We start from the raw sequence: 17279 nt of genomic DNA, 5'->3' as shown, positions 1-17279 counted from the left end.
AACATACGTACGCGATGCTCGAGCGCTAACGTTAGCATTAGGCTATCGATATAACGTTAGCCAAAGTCCCTAGTGTTTGATATAGCAGAGCATGAGAGCAAAACTTACAGCACCCACAGGCAGTGCTAACAACACAGAGACAATATGAAAAAGATTATAAACCAGAATAGTAAAACCATTTCTGGGTGAAGAGAAATGCGTAAGAAAGCGTTTGTGTGGAAATAAAGAGATATTGAGTCAGTTTTGCTGACTTAAAGAGTTAAAGAAAAAAGTATTAAATTGCTCATAAGGATTTCGTTTTTTCAAATTGTTTAGTACAGAAATGTTTATGATTATACACATTTTACAATGATTAAATTTTAAATAAATTCATTAGATTCGTTAGCATTCTGTTTTATGATTATGCACAGCATAAAACAAATCAAGTATAACGCTCGTTCACAATAGCCTATATAACAAATATAATATAACATTTTGTAACGTTTAACTAGTTAAATTATGCACACAATAGCATAAGAAAATGTAAATATAATGGAAGATGTTTCAGAGTCTACCAAAAAAAAAAAAAAAAAAGTGTTTCAGTTGTGTAAACGCTCCCTCTAGTGGTGACAGGACTGGAGCAGGTGTTGTTCCCTTTAGGAAGTGAAATAAAACAATAAACTTTTTTTTTTTTTTTTCAGCATTCTGTTGCATAGTAGGCCTATTTAAATTTTATAGCGTTTATATTTCCTTTTCTACAACAGGGCGTTTTAAAGTTTTTCATCACAGACATGGTGTCAAGCAGGATTTCGGGGCAATTCCAGAAGCACCAGCTAAGAAAAGAGCACAGCCTTTTTATATAGTGAATTCAACCATAAAAAAAAAAATAAAAATAAAAAACCCACAACGTATGTGTTAAAGTCAAAGAACACTCATAAACAGCCTCATGCAGTGTATGATGGCCTCAGAGAGATGGGTTTCCTCTGGAGAGATGCTCATCATGTACTGATGAAAGAGCAGCAGGGGTCTGATGTCAGAGCACTGTAATGTTGACTCTGATTGATGGCACTCAGCCGCGGCGAGGGGTTAATGAAACTGTGTGTCTCTCTTTCCTTTTTTCCCTATCATGCATATCCCTTCATTTCAAACATTTCATGCTTGTCAGTAGTTTATTTCCTTTATCTCACTCTCCGTCTTTCTCAGCATCCTCTGGAGGTTTTCTGTACTCCTTCTCCCTATGATTTAAGGTTGCTGTTTTTTTTCCTTTGATTGAGTGACCAGGGATAGTGTATTTGCAAGTTTTGCAAGTTCTGTAAGGAAGAAAGAAAATGAAGAACCCGGACATCCAAAACACTGCAAGTGTGGCATCTTTGTGTGAATTGGAGTTTAGGCCTAAGTGTCCAACTAAAGAAAAACTTGTCACCCTATTCTAGTTCATATCTCATGACACAAGCTGTTTGATTAATTGTATCGTTAATGACTAATACCATGCTTAACTGAAGAAACGGAGGCTGAAGACAAGTATATGTGTGCATGTTAATTTAGGTGCATTTATATGTAGGCTATTACCTTTGTGTCTAAAACGTATCTACATTCTGTCATCATCTATTTGAATGAGAATATGTGACTTATCTAAAATGTTGCTTTATTTACTTATTTTGTTACATACCTATTTACGAAGACGTTACTTTCTCTCGATTGCCGTTTCATCTTCGCTGGCATGATGCACCAGAAGTTGCTTTGACTGACTGCAAGTACAAAATAACTAGAGCCCGTTCTTTTCTTTCCTTTTTGGCAATTATTTTTACTTCAACATCTATGAACCAGCTAAAATACGATAACAGACCACACAGAAAACAGAAAATGTGCTTCTCTTCTCCATACACGTGCATGGGGCGGGCACTGTCACATTACGTCAAATGTAGACCAGGCAGCGCTTCCTTGGTTACCAGCCTAGCAACGCCAACACACTTAAGCGGATAAGTTAGTGAACGAAAACAGGTAATGTGAACAAACAAAACCCTTTAAACTTATGTTAACAACAACTTCCAAACACATTACCAAAGAAATTGGTTAGAAAGAAGTTATCTGCAGACCGTTGGACAGGTGACGAGCTGTGTTTTTATAAAAATGTGCCAAACTCTTCTCACGGATGTGTTGACATCTGCAAGATACGGCGTTGCTTCATTTTAAAATGTGAAAACGACCAGTTTAATTCCAGTTCCGACCAGTTCAATGTAAAGACGAAAACCAAAGTGCTGAACATGGAGATGCCGGTGAGTGAAAAGTGAAGTTTTATTTAAAGCGCATATAATGTTTTCGTGTTACTTTCTCATGAATAACTTATCTTAGAATGGCTCTCACACTAAGTGCATGATATACACTATTAACTTACAACACAAATTCCTAATTATTCACACTTAACATTTTCCTTTTTTCCCTTTGGTTAAAAGAAGCCCCCCAAGAAACCAGATAACACTGTGGGTCTTTTACCACAAATACAGCAGGTAAAGCCAGGCACTGATCCACTATATCTTTTTAAATCTAGATTATGACTTCTCAACCAACAACAGTGTGGCTTGTGACTTTCAGGTTCGGTCAAAACCTCGGTGGCATGAAGCAAGCCCTAGCTTTAGACTTCAGGGACCATCTCAAGAGGACACCCTTGGCTCTTTGCTCTCTAGTATGAGATACAATATATTTTGATTTATGAAAAACATAAACTATATGTGACCCTGGACCACAAAACCAGTCTTAAGTCGCTGGGGTATATCTGTAGCAATAGACAAAAATACACTGTATGGGTCAAAATAATAGATTTTTCTTTTATGCCAAAAATCATTAGTATATTAAGTAAAGATCATATTCCATGAAGCTATTTTGAAAATGTACTACTGTAAATATATCAAAACGTTGTTTTTGATTAGTAATATGCATTGCTAAGAATTCATTTGGACAACTTTAAAGGCGATTTTCTCAATAGTTAGATTTTTTTGCACCCTCAGATTCCAGATTTTCAAATAGTTGTATCTCGGCCAAATATTGTTCGATCATAACAAACCATACATCAATTGAAAGCTTATTTATTCAGCTTTTTCAATCGAAAAATTGACACTTGAGACTGGTTTTGTGGTCCAGGGTCACATGTTACATTTGCAATCCAGACTATATTATCTGTGAGAATATACTTCAAACTTCCCTTAAGGAGATGTGCAAGGAGCAGGGGTACATTGGCGTCAGACTCGTCATCGAGGTCCACAGCATGTGGGGACCAAAGATGGAGGGCTTTCAGGACTTTCACACAGGCATCGTGGCGGTGTCCAACCCAAGAGGGATCGTGAGCAGTTTCGCAGTGCTCTCGTCAGCATTATTATGTGGGTTTGATTTGCATAAAGATGAGTTCTTGATGACAAATTGCACCTGTCACATACAGTATAATCACTAAAAGAACAATATGATTTCAGGCATCGTGAAGATGCCATTGCTACGTCCATCACAGAAGACAGCACCCCATCCACTTTGGGATCGCCTACTGCTGCAGAGAAGGACATTTTGGTACGAAATGACCTTTTATCTGCATGTCCATTTTAGTTCAGTTTCATTTCATCTCAGATGTGAGGCATTACAATAAAAGGTAGTCATTCCTGTATTAACACAAACATTGTGTCTTGTTTACTGTCTTTCAGAGATACTACTATTACATCCGCAATGGGATAGGCACAGAGGACGTGGCAGCCATGGAGGACTCTTGGCTTAAGAATGTTCTTGCTTTAGTCCCAGAACACCTGAAGAGTTTGAGTGGAACCATTGAGGCTCTCTCAGATGAGATGAGAGAAGACTATCTGCTCAGTGTCAAAAAGGCCATTGGTATGGTCTTCTGTTTGGCTAATCTGGCAGTTTGAAAAGTAGACACAGTAAAGCACAGAGATCTTGGAGAAACATTTTTCAATCAATACCTATGAAAAAAAAATCTGATGTTTAGATTAGGTGTTAAGATATAGGTTATTGTCATTATTAATGAACAATAATTTTTAACTGTTAATGAATGAATGAATTGAATCCTTTTTTACTGTACATTTATTTTAACAGCTTTTCTTACTGTCTCTATGCTACTGTCTAAATGCCATGACCAAGTATGTGTGTTGTTGTCCTCTGTTCTCCATGTAGTGGATTTTGTGCTGCAAGACCCCAGAGAGAATCAAGAGCCCAAAGCTAGAGATCTCCCTCCACACAGACAGGAGTGAGTCCTGCTAAATAAAGACAAAAAGAGTGTCTCAGGCATAAAACTGACCATAAGGCATTCTAGTTAATGGTGTATATTTGTCAAAATAATGCAGATTCTTGAAAGTACTTGTTTTCTTCTAAATTTCTATCCAAATTTAGCCTTACATTATGTGATTTGTGACTTTGATGTACCAAGAACTTCTGTGGTATTAGTACTTTAAAACTTTGTTTAATCCCCTTCTTCTAATCCTTATTAGCATCCTTTACAAGATTTTTAATGTGCAGAAAAATAGTAGTTCATACTTTTCTTATCTGCCAAAATGACAGAAAGCGTTTTGAATTATGATAATATTGAAAATAGTGTTATTGTTAAATTATATTATTGGTAAAAAAGCCTCGTTAAAAAACAACAACAAAAAACATGTATAATGTTTTTTTTCAATATTTTGTCAATCATTGTGTATTAAATGCCAGATTAAATGCCAGAATCCCCCCTTTGTTTCTTGCAGAATGGAAATTATTCCAAAGCCATGGAATAAATCATTTCTTCAGGCCCAGAAAAGAATGAAAAACCAGCTTCACTCAATCAATCCCACTATGCTTGCAGTACTTGATCTGTGGCAGGTGACTTTCAAGTAAGTGTCAAGTGACCATGAAGACACTGTGGGACTGGACAATTGAACGCTGAATGCGCTGTACTGCATTGTAGCAAATTAAGCCCCTTGTGGAAAAAAACATACTTTTGTATCACACAGAAACTGGTTATCAAGTGAGTCACTGACAAATTTGCAAAACATTTTGTCAGTAACCTGTTAGTAAAAGAGCACTTATTACAGTAATAATACACTTTAAAACGATTTAAGTGCAAACGGAATGTAATATTTTTAGACACTTTATTGCACTAAATGTAATTAAAATGTCATTTAAAGTAAGTTTGACATTATCACAAAGTGTACCTTGTATAATGAAACAGTGATGAAAGTGTACTTTCTGTAAGTACACTTAATTTTCCTTTATTTCATTAGTATTATATTATCTCCAAGTACAATTTTTAAAAAATATACTTTTAGGAGTGCACATTCAATACATTAAGCGCACTTCTTTATCACAAAGAGCCTTTTCCGTAATGATTATATTGTCTTGTTCTCTGCTGCAGGAAGTTGCGCCTTGTTGATGTGGAGGTCTTCCACAACGAGCAGAAATCTGTGGAGTTGTCTGCTTTTCAGCAGTTAGTCAGCAAACACATTGAATATGCCACAGGCATCCTTCTGAAAAAGTAAGCACTCTCAGCTGTTTTCCTATACTTGTCAATTCATCAGCGACCACGTGAATTGATTATCCATCCCAGCTATCTGTTGAATTTTTCATGGATGAAGACAATAACTTGACAATTAATGATTTTGCTTACTACTCAATATTGGGGTATGGAGTTATAAGTTGTCGACAGCTGAACAGAATCCAAATCATTTTCTTAAGCTTAGCAGACTGTACTCTGCAAAAACAATGCAACTCCAATTGTTTCTTTTCTTTTTTTGAATCAAACAGGTGGATACCAGAAGTGCAGCAAATCTGTTGTCTTGGTAGCAAGCGCAAACTGATCCCTAGCAACAGTAGTGTTGCTCGGCTGCAGTCTTTCTACAACTGTCTGTCCACGCTCATGACCTACCAGCTCCAAAGCCTGGCACTGGAGTCTATTCAGGACTACACACACCTCATTGCCCAGGACCCTGTAAGATCTGTACCACTGTAAACTCTGAACCTTTTTATCTTTGCACAAATGTAATTTTTATATCACTGTGGAATATTTTTTGCTTCAGTGTATGTTTTATTATTTACATTTTTACAGCCTTTATAAATCCCCTTTGGCCTATGAAGTAATATGTTTTTTTTTTTTACCCACTGAAGCGGTCAGTGCGAGCCTATGAGCATCCAGGGTTCGTCCTAAGGCTGGTGCTGGATCAAAATACTATCAGATTTGAACCTGATTTCAAAGACTTTGAAGTCACTCTGCTAAATGTGTATGACATGATGCTGAAATCTTTAAGTTTGATCCCTCGAGTAGAGACGAAGCTGTACTCAGAATGGGTAAACATATGTTTTTTTAATTTTATTTTACATCTCGCTTGTGCTGTGTTGTTTGATAGCTATATTAATATTAAAGGGAACATATCATGAGGAATCAAATTTTCCTTGATCTTTTGAGATAAAAGAGTTCAATGTACTTGAAAACATTCTATATGTTCAGAATTCAAAACATCTTCCTCCAGTGAAAACAGACCATTTATTGAAACTGAGTCACAAAGATTTTTCATTTTGAAACAGAACTCGGTTAACTTTGTTAACATACAGTATCTCACAGACGTGAGTACACCCCTCACATTTTTGTAAATATTTTATTATATCTTATGTCTTTATATCTTATATGATAACTCCGAAGAAATGACACTTTGCTACAATGTAATGTAGTGAGTGTACAGCTTGTATAACAGTGTAAATTTGCTGTCCCCTCAAAATAACTCAACACACATCCATTAATGTCTAAACCGCTGGCCACAAAAGTGAGTACACCCCTAAGTGAAAATGTCCAAATTGGGCCCAATTAGCCATTTTCTCTCCCCGGTGTCATGTGACTCGTTAGTGTTACAAGGTCTCAGGTGCGAATGGGGAGCAGGTGTGTTAAATTTGGTGTTATCTCTCTAACTCTCTCATACTGGTCACTGGAAGTTCAACATGGCACCTCATGGCAAATAACTCTCTGAGGATCTGAAAAAAAGAATTGTTGCTCTACATAAAGATGGCGTAGGCTATAAGAAGATTGCCAAGACCCTGAAACTGAGCTACAGCACGATGGCCAAGACCATACAGCGGTTTAACAGGACAGGTTCCACTCAGAACAGGCCCGCCATGGTCGACCAAAGAAGTTGAGTGCATGTGCTCAGCGTCATATCCAGAGGTTGTGTTTGGGAAATAGACGTATGAGTGCTGCCAGCATTGCTGCAGAGGTTGAAGGGGTGGGGGCTCAGCCTGTCAGTGCTCAGACCATATGCCGCACACTGCATCAAATTGGTCTGCATGGCTGTCATCACAGAAGGAAGCCTCTTCTAAAGATGATGCACAAGAAAGCTCGCAAACAGTTTGCTGAAGACAAACATACTAAGGACATGGATTACTGGAACCATGTCCTGTGGTCTGATGAGACCAAGATAAACGTATTTGGTTCAGATGGTGTCAACGTGTGTGGCGGCAACCAGGTGAGGAGTACAAAGACAAGTGTGTCTTGCCTACAGTCAGGCATGGTGGTGGGAGTGTCATGGTCTGGTTCTGCATGAGTGCTGCCGGCACTGGGGAGCTACAGTTCATTGAGGGAACCATGAATGCCAACATGTACTGTGAAATACTGAAGCAGAGCATGATCCCCTCCCTTCGGAGACTGGGCCGCAGGGCAGTATTCCAACATGGTAACGACCCCAAAGAAGCTGAGGGTAAAGGTGATGGACTGGCCAAGCATGTCTCCAGACCTAAACCCTATTGAGCATCTGTGGGGCATCCTCAAACGGAAGGTGGAGGAGCGCAAGGTCTCTTAACATCCACCAGCTCCGTGATGTCGTCATGGAGGAGTGGAAGAGGACTCCAGTGGCAACCTGTGAAGCTCTGGTGAACTCCATGCCCGAGAGGGTTAAGGCAGTGCTGGAAAATAATGGTGGCCACACAAAATATTGACATTTTGGGCCCAATTTGGACATTTTCACTTAGGGGTGTACTCACTTTTGTGGCCAGTGGTTTAGACATTAATGGCTGTGTGTTGAGTTATTTTGAGGGGACAGAAAATTTGCACTGTTATACAAGCTGTACACTCACTACTTTACATTGTAGCAAAGTGTCATTTCTTCAGTGTTGTCACATGAAAAGATATAATAAAATATTTACAAAAATGTGAGGGGTGTACTCACTTCTGTGAGATACTGTATATATTGGTAACACTTTATTTCGATAGTCCACTTTAGACATTTTACTAACAGTAAGTAACTTTGCAACTACATGTCAACTAGCAGTCATTAGAGTATTAGTAGACTGTCTGCTTAATAACTTCTAACACTTTATTTTGATGGGTCCACAACATACAACATACCGAGTATGAGAAACTTTGCAAGTATATGTCAACTTATTCTACTAACACTAAACCTACCCTAACAGTCTATTCTGAGAGTTAGTAGACATGTAGTTGCAAATTAATGAGAATTAGTTGACATGTAGTTACAAAGTTACTTATAGTTAGTAGAATGTCTAAAGTGGACTATCAAAATAAAGTGTAACCAAAAGGGATTTTAAAAAAAAGTATGATATCACTTCTTTAACGCTGTACAAATATTTCCCATAGTTGATATTTCTGCATCAGCTAAATATCAGCCACTATAACCAAACACAGTTGTCATTCCTTCAAAAAGAAGTCTTTTCTCTGATTATTGTAATTTCTGTGTCATGACACATTCATACTCTGCTAATTCAAGCCTGGCCCAGAAACACATCATACTCTGAAGCCCATCATCTTGCCGGAGATCCTGAAGGCCCAGCAGGAGAAGATCACAGGTGTAATACGCGCAGAAAGATCTGAACCTTTGAAGCATGTCTGTCTTTATGATAAGTATGCTCCGCTGGTGTCCCAGCAAGCTGAGGAGGATGTTACCCAGTTCCTGCAGGAGCAGCACTCCTTCCAGGAGCTGATGATGGAGGTGACACGCTACCAGCAGTTGGCTGATGAGATCCAATACAACACACTGAAGGTTGATGGTTATTTACATCAGTTGTGCCAGTTCACACATTCTAGCAGCATTTCCAGAATTATGACCAAAACCTTAATTTATTGTGTTCTGTGTTTTAGGTGGTACGTTTGGGCATGTTTGAAGTGCACTCCCATGATCTGGTCCGTGCCCTTGTGAAGCGAGCAGAGGGTCTCCTGCAGAAACTGGTCACTCACATGTTGCAGGGTCATCAAGAGTTCAATAGCAAGTGAGTCACTGACACATTTCCAAAACGTTTTGTCAGTAACCTGTTAGTAATCCATGTCACTGTTCTCTAGGTTGTGTGAGGAATATGATACAATATCAAATAAAGCCCTCAGAAATCCATCAAACACACAGGAACTCATGGAACTTATGGTAATACTGACCTCCATCTCTATCTTTGAACCTGTCTCTGTTTAGTTTCTGTCAACAAACAAAAGATCTTTCAGTATATCATTTCCTTTTTGTCACAGGCATATGTGATGAAGGTGGAGGCTGAGGAAATGCCTCAGTTGGAAATGAAGCTCCTGGAGTCCAATAGCAGATTGTGTTTCTTGGTGGATTATGTCACATTCTCGCTCACAGACATTCAGCTGAACAGCAAGACCTTCCAGTGTCATGCACGCATGCCTTCCGTCTTTGATCAGCACCGCCAGATTATCAAAGAGAAGACTAACCAGTTCCAGAATGGCCTGAAGGTATGCCACAGATGCCACATGCTGGTCAATCAGCACAGACAACCCTAAAAACAATTGATCAAACCAAACATGGAAACCCTGCAAACCCAGACACATTGAATCTTCATTATGCACCACTTTGTACATTATATAGTGCATATATAAACAACAATTAAGGAAAACAATAAAGAACCCCCCAAGCATGAACATTTATTCCATACTTAGCAGTGACAAAACATTTGAAAAAGTGTATTTACCAGATTGTATTTACAATCAAAATACACACATAGACACAAAAAGTCAAATCTAAGCAGAAATTCAAACATAAATTCACCAATAACACGTAATTAAAACTATGAACTTTGATGTTCAATTTGGCACTAATGCATACAATAATGTGTGTTTTAAATCGTAGTTGAGATGTGAGAGGGTTGAGGAGGATCTCAAGAGCTATGAACAGCAAGTGGAGGACTTTATGACCTTTGGTGACGTCTCTGAGCTCAACAAATATCTGAAAAAAGCCCAGGCCCTCAATTCCAAACTGGATTTGGTAATGGAAAAGGTACAGTGTACTCTGGACAAAAGCATTATGGTTTATTTCACTGCTTCATTAGCAAGGTTTTCATCCACATAATATAATGAAACTTTGGAATATTGCATAAAAATGCTAAATGGAAATGCCAAAATGAATGTGTAGGACATTTGTCAGTTGGATTTGTCAGAGTTTTAGAGTGCCTCTGAGAATAGCCACTCTTATTGTTGCACCTGCACAATCGAACTCGTTCACTCTCTTATCCATCAGATCAGAGGCTTCAACCAGGAGGAGGAGGCCTTTGGCTGGCCTGTCTCTCAGTACCCACAATGCAAAACTGTCCAAGACTGTCTGCTCCCTTATCTGCGGCTGTATGAGACGGCAGCTGAGTTTCAGAATCAGCACCGTCAGTGGGTGAACGGCCCGCTCTCAGCTGTCAACCCGGACAAAGTGGAAGCTGACGTGGGTAACTACAGCCGTTCCCTGTACAAGCTAGAAAAAAGCTTCCAGGACTCACCCAAAGGTCTTCAAATCGCCACCTCTGTGAAGGCAGAAGTGGAATCTTTTAAGGAACACATTCCTCTAGTGCAGGTGATGCTTTTCATTTGAGTCACTATCCCAACTGTCCCAACTATCCCACATTTTTGACGGTACCTCACTCTTATTGGTAGATGAAAACTTTGTAAATTATATTTAATAAAGAACATGCAAGGTGCTGAAATCTGCTGTGCTTTCTTGGGAATTCTATGCCGGGCTGCTCATTAATTATGGGATGATTTCGGCAGGTGCTTTGTAACCCCGGTCTCCGTGAGCGCCATTGGGAGGCAATGTCTGCAGTTGTCGGCTTCCCCCTCAAGCCCTCAGAGGAGGATGCCTGTGTGGCCCAGTTTCTTCCTCTGCATCTGGAAGCTCACCTCTCTGCCTTTGAAACCATCAGCGAAGGGGCCAGTAAGGAACATGGCCTTGAAAAGGCCATGGAGCGCATGGCTAGTGAATGGGAGGAGATGGAGTTCACTCTCCTGCCATATCGTGAAACTGGAACCTCCATTCTGTCCTCATTGGATGAGATCCAAATGCTGCTGGATGACCATATCGTTAAGACCCAGACCATGAGGGGCTCACCATTTATCAAGCCATTTGAGGCCGAGATACGGTGAGAGAAGAGTGTCTGTGCACATTTTGCAGTCAATATGAACATGTATGCAAATATGCAAAGTTAATACATATTGTTGGTTGGCCAGAATTGCAGCTGTCATATTTGCTTATTCACATTAGCTTATAATAATAATTTCTAGAGCTTGATCATTACTGGGCCACAGGCCCGCTAAGAATTTCACAAATGTACTTCTAAATTTCTTGGGGGTTTGTTTCTAAATTTCTAGGTTTATTTACTTATTTATTTAAATCATAATATGTAACAAAATGTAAATATGTGGTGCAGATAATTTCATTAGTTTAAATTTTACAGATTAATTTACTCTAAAGAGCACTGCTAAAATGTATTTTAGTTTACATCTCATTTTCAGCCATATCTGCTGTAATTTATTTCGTCAGACAATGACAATAATCAAGGCAATTTTACTGGGGCACAGCAAAACCTTACTGGGGCTTATGCCTCATTAAAAGGGGTCTAGCTATGATTCAAGCAGTTTTTTCCCAACATTCAGGCTGAAAGGTTCTGTGCAAGGTGAGTAACAGTGACATTAACATTTCCATTAGAACACAATTCAGTATGGTATGATTACAAAATCGTACATGCACTAATTCCCTGTTGGTTTAATAGCTTTAGTGTCTCGTGATTGATCACATACATAATAATCTTGATTAGTAATCTTGATTTTGAAGCACCAAAATTGAAAAAGAGACCGTATCAGTGAGCCCAAATTGGTACAGAAAAGTGCTGGTATTTAGCTTTTTGTCTTGCTTGTTTACACTGTGTGTCTGTATGCATGTATCTCAGGGACTGGGAGGGCAAGCTGCTTCTGCTGCAGGAAATTATGGATGAGTGGTTAAAGGTTCAGGGCACCTGGCTCTATCTTGAGCCCATCTTCAGTTCCCCAGACATCATGGCCCAGATGCCCGAAGAGGGACGTCGCTTTACTGCTGTGGATAAAACCTGGAGGGACACTATGAAACAAGTCAGCCTGGTGAGTCAGAAAGCCCTACATATGCTGAAAAATATAAAAACAAACTTGGGTTTGTTTATATCTAGAACTGAGGATAACTCTTTGAAAAGAAAAAGTTCTTGACATATCAAACTATAGTGTGTTCATGACAAATGAGACGGCTATCAGACACGCACCCAAACACAGTCACTCATCTAGAGACTCTTCAGCAAGTAATTGGCAAGCCCAGTCTCAGTGCTCTGAGAGACATCAATATCTGTTGTCTCTCCTCTAAACGAAAAAAAAAGTCGCCTGGCTGTACCATCAAATAGGAATTATGGATTTTGTCTGGAGGGACTCAAATCTAGGAGTGTGCGGAAAACAAGGTCATTGAGCATCACGAGGCGGTTTGAAAAAATGAGTGTCCATAGTTTAAAAAAAAACCTCAGCACTTTTATGCGAGTTAAAAGGCACTATCCTAATTCATCACATACTCTTCAGAGACAATTTTCTGACAGTTGACAAACACTCTCTGAAATGGAAACTCGCTATAGTCATATATTCTGTTCTACATATATCTAAAGCGATTATGTCGATAAGCATGTTGTTGAAAAAGAGCTTTGAGTTTAATCAAGCTGTAATCAGATAATACTACAGACTGTCATATCAGATTGTCCACTAGGTGTCTCTCTTCATCTACTGTACCCACAGAGCTGCTCATTGCCTCCAGATTTTATTTACTCTTTTCTAATGTGTTTCTAACTTTCCCCTTTTGACAGAAACGGAGATAAACATTCTGTAATTGAATTCAGAATTCTGGCTTTCTTTAAGGATGTTTTCTTTTTGAATAATTCCTACACCACTCCACTATTTCTACATTACGAACCGTAAATGGCTCTTCTTGGAAAAGCAAACACGTATTATTTCAGTTGGAGGGCAGGTGCTTTTGCCATCTTGCTGCTTTACAGGAAACAGCAGTACATAAAGAAAGGCATGCTTATGATATCAGTGGGGTGTTTGGGGGAAACATCGGTATGGTACATGCAGATCTGAGCCCAGTTTTTATTTTGCTGAAGACACAAGAAGGGACATATGAAGCTGTTCTGGATCCCGAGGCATGATGCTACTGTAAATGAAAGGGAATGCATTCGTGAAGAAAACGCAATCTAGTAACGGAATATCTGGCTCTGTTGAGCAGCCCACCTGCATGTTTCTGCACCCTGTGAAAGGAAGCGGATGATTTTCAGCATTCCTTCATTCAGACGCATTCCGGCAGCACTCACCCTCTCACTCTAATGTAATTCAGCGTGACGGAGAGGGAGAATAATTAAAAGAGTAATTGCCATAAAACATCCCCTCTCTCTTTCATTAGAGTCATCCAATGGTGTCTTTTCATGTTTTAAAAGGGTTATTTTGTGTAGGCTTTGGTTATTAACAACCCCTCATTACTTCCTCTCAGTCCCTGTCAAGAAATCAGGTCTTTTTGTCATCCAAAAATGATCGTTAAACTTCAATCTCTCTGTGAACGTGAAGTCTAGTCACCGTAGGTAATAGAAAATCAATAGCAATCCGAAAAGGGGAAAAAGCAATTATTATCTCTTTACAGGTGAGGAGCATCTGTGAGGGGTGGAAAGGGAGGGGTGGGGTATCCAATTGTTTCCTCTCTCTCTAATGAAGGACGTGGCCTTCATACAACCTTTGGAGGAACGTTTGAAAATCAGACAGCGAAAGATAGGATGAGTTTTCCTGGTGGGAGACACCTTTCATAAATGAACTCTTTTGTGAAAGCAGGGAAATTTGGCTATGAATATCATCTTTTCATCACTGGATTTGTCTGAACTTTGAGGGCAGAGAATTAAAAGCAGTCTGATGGTATTTCATTACCCATGATTTTCAGGCTTGTTGAGTTTCTCAACTGCAGCTGAACTTGAAAACATCACACACGGTCCAGAGTCTTCCTTTAGAGATCAGTCTAATATGCCCCGTTACGGTCAAATATGCACTTTACTGATCTACTAACTTATTAGTGGTGCTTGATATGAAAGATATTTCTCATACATGGGGGAAGGGATTTGAATGAACCCTTAAGTATTAAACTTCAGGGTGTAATTTGCATTGGCATAGTAATTACTGTGGGGCTTGTTGAGAAGAGGTGTTGAAAATTGTTGAATCACATAGACTTACTGTACATTGAAGGAAGAACCCAAGCCATATCTAAGAACCAGAATATTGTAGTGACTTGTTGGTGGTATCTTTTGGCTTGGCAAGCACACTCTTGCAACCTATGAGAGCACCTAAAAACTGCATGCCAATGCCTTGCGGATTGCCTACAACAAACCAAGCATCACAGTAACATGTTTTGTAAGCCGCAATCATATTTTCTGAAGACTGTAAGTCTAGCTACCCCATATCATTCATTTGAATTTTATAACATAGCTAAATATTACGTGTTTCTCTCTTAGGACAAGCATGTCCTGGTGGTGGTGGCCATTGAAAAGATGCTAGAAAAGATGAAAAGCAGTAACGAGTTGCTGGAACTCATTCTCAAGGGTCTGAATGAATACCTGGAGAAGAAGAGACTCTATTTCCCCCGCTTCTTCTTCCTGTCCAATGACGAGCTGCTGGAGATCCTCTCAGAGACTAAGGATCCAACCAGGTACAGGGGAGCATTTAAAAATACTCAGTAATGACAGTCTGATAGATTGGCTGATATTTGGTCATATATTTCTAAATTTTGCTAATAGCTGTATCAGTGGGTAATCGATTTTTTTGTGAATTTTGAGTAAATAACAATAACATTGGAAGCTGTGATCTGTTATTTTTTAAGGATTACTTTAAGCTGTGTGTGTATTTAAAAGATTCATTTATCTAAAATGAAATAATTTTTTTTTTTCTAAAACAAAAAATAAATAAATAAATCTTACTGACCCAAACTTTTGAATGGTTGTGTATACAATATATTGGCATTGTAACTGTCATCAGCGATCATGCGTTCTGAATGTAAGTATAGGCACTGACCATCAAAAAATGTTGCTGAAGCTATAGGAAGTGTCAGGATTTCTGTGGGTTTACACTTTTAGTGTGGTGTGAGTTACAGTAATCTCACACTTTCTCCATATCCTCAAAGCAAAAGAGGCTTAAAGGAGACATTTCTGGAAGCAACATGATTTATAGGCTTGAGGAATATTGTTTGTCAGCGGTTAAGAGGATCTGATTTTGAAGTCTTCTGTTTTCAATATTCTTGCTGTTTGGGATTCGCTTTGTTGATAGATTGCTTTATAATAAGGCCAGGCTGTGTGACTGAATGTCGGAAAGAACTATGGTAGATCACTCTATGTTATATCAATTATTCAAAAAACCTTAAGATGATGCAAGTTTGGGTCAATTTTTGATGTGCGGTGCTGCTATGCTTCCTTTTTCATAAGAATAACAGTGAGTGAAACTGTATCGCTACTCACATGGTATTTTTATTATATAGCTTTGAAACAGATGACTAGTAGTATTTATTGGATATTAGTAGTTTCAAATTGCTACAAAGACCCAAGATTTCTGAGGGTTTAGTATATGCAAGAATTTTCACCTTGATGTAGAATGTAGGCTAGATGTAATTTACTGTAACATGAAATAAGACACACAGCATTCACTCTGCAGAGCTTTAATCTCAAGCCTGTGATATTTATGAATATATCTTATGTTTTCACATAGCCTACTTGGGCAGGTCTCCCAGGGCAAATCCAACTGATGTTACGCCGCCTACCTAACCACTGCTGCCTACATAAACATTTAGTATGTGAGGCCTCAAAAGGAACAGGGAAGGACAAATGAAAAGCAATTTAGCTTCACCTCGGCCTCGGAAAACCCAATTTGAACCCCTTAAAACCCAGTATTTACTGAGGGAATTTAATTATAGTGCTTTTTCTTCTTCCTGTGACACTCTGGCCTAGTTTCTCTGCTGTGGCTCCCCTGTGCAGGCCCTTAACGTATAAGCAAATCTTGTTATATTTCACCCCAGGTATTTGTTTAATGGTGAATGATGATGCCTCAAATGCAAGTTCAAATTGTACAACTATAGGGCTTTTGGTTTCACAAATTAGGAATTTTGGTCTTGGCTGGCCTTGCTTTTCTGCTCTATTACCAGTTCTGATCACCTCTCTCTTGCTTTCTCTTTATCTCACCCTCGCTGTGTCATTCTCACTCTTTCAGTCTTTTGTGTCTCCCACATTTCTATTATATTTGAAAGGAAATTCTAGCTTTATAGAAATAAAAAAATCCGAATTGCAGCAGCTGTTTTGCTGAAGTGTGTTTCACAAAGTACCAGAGGGTGGAAGTGATAATGAATGAAGTTAATAGAGTCACTGACTCGACGTGATTCAGGGAAAATTCGTCCATGCTTTCGTCTGACAGTGTTACACATTTGAGTATTGCTTTTTCTCTGAACCTGAGATTTCTGAACATCTATGTGTTCCTGAAGCATGTCACCTCAAATCAAATATCAAACTTGTGTTGGAAACGGGCAACAGTTCACCGTCGGCTTTATGTTCCAGGGTGCAGCCCCACCTGAAGAAGTGTTTTGAGGGTATTGCTAACGTCGTGTTCACTGACGTTTTGGACATCACTCATATGAGGAGCAGTGAAGGAGAGGTGGTGGAGCTGCTGGATATCATCTCTACATCTAAAGCTCGTGGGCAGGTGGAGAAATGGCTCCTGGAGCTGGAGATTGGCATGCTCCACTCCATACACAAGGTACAGAAGTATATGAACTTTCTCTGAGTCAGTGGATTTCTGAATAGCAGAAATGGAAACAATTTAAATTATTTGGATTCGATTTAGTTTAGTCTAGTTTGTACATTAATTGGTTCTGTTGACAAATCCTTTGCACGGGTAATTGCTTGTTGTGGCTGTACAATGACAGTTTTTGAGAGAGTTAATAATACAGTGATATACGGTGCCTCTAAAAACATTCACCCACTTTGGATTTTTG

General features: G+C 39.1%; 1 protein-coding gene across 2 annotated transcripts in view; it reads left to right on the top strand.

Annotated features, from left to right (window-relative positions):
• Positions 1–1946: 1946 nt before the first annotated feature.
• Positions 1947–17279, top strand: part of dnah7 (dynein, axonemal, heavy chain 7) — a 74691-nt gene continuing 59358 nt past the window's right edge. The window contains exons 1-21 of one of the 2 annotated variants that reach the window (XM_058786204.1): positions 1947–2255; positions 2433–2486; positions 2572–2662; positions 3188–3353; positions 3444–3534; positions 3666–3846; positions 4147–4219; positions 4713–4838; positions 5360–5479; positions 5749–5932; positions 6109–6288; positions 8712–8984; positions 9083–9210; positions 9281–9359; positions 9458–9682; positions 10077–10223; positions 10464–10784; positions 10979–11346; positions 12154–12340; positions 14761–14954; positions 16843–17041. In XM_058786204.1, the coding sequence (XP_058642187.1) occupies positions 2244–2255; positions 2433–2486; positions 2572–2662; positions 3188–3353; positions 3444–3534; positions 3666–3846; positions 4147–4219; positions 4713–4838; positions 5360–5479; positions 5749–5932; positions 6109–6288; positions 8712–8984; positions 9083–9210; positions 9281–9359; positions 9458–9682; positions 10077–10223; positions 10464–10784; positions 10979–11346; positions 12154–12340; positions 14761–14954; positions 16843–17041 (3399 nt within the window). In that variant the 5' untranslated portion in view covers positions 1947–2243. Of the gene's footprint in view, positions 2256–2432; positions 2487–2571; positions 2663–3184; positions 3354–3443; positions 3535–3665; positions 3847–4146; positions 4220–4712; positions 4839–5359; positions 5480–5748; positions 5933–6108; positions 6289–8711; positions 8985–9082; positions 9211–9280; positions 9360–9457; positions 9683–10076; positions 10224–10463; positions 10785–10978; positions 11347–12153; positions 12341–14760; positions 14955–16842; positions 17042–17279 lie in introns of both variants that reach the window. The other variant, XM_058786203.1, reaches the window with a different exon arrangement.

The sequence above is a fragment of the Onychostoma macrolepis genome, chromosome 09, assembly GCF_012432095.1.
Source record: "Onychostoma macrolepis isolate SWU-2019 chromosome 09, ASM1243209v1, whole genome shotgun sequence".
NCBI lineage: Eukaryota > Metazoa > Chordata > Actinopteri > Cypriniformes > Cyprinidae > Onychostoma > Onychostoma macrolepis.
The sequence above is the reverse complement of the archived record's forward strand: the minus strand, read 5'-3'. Positions and strand labels throughout refer to the sequence as shown.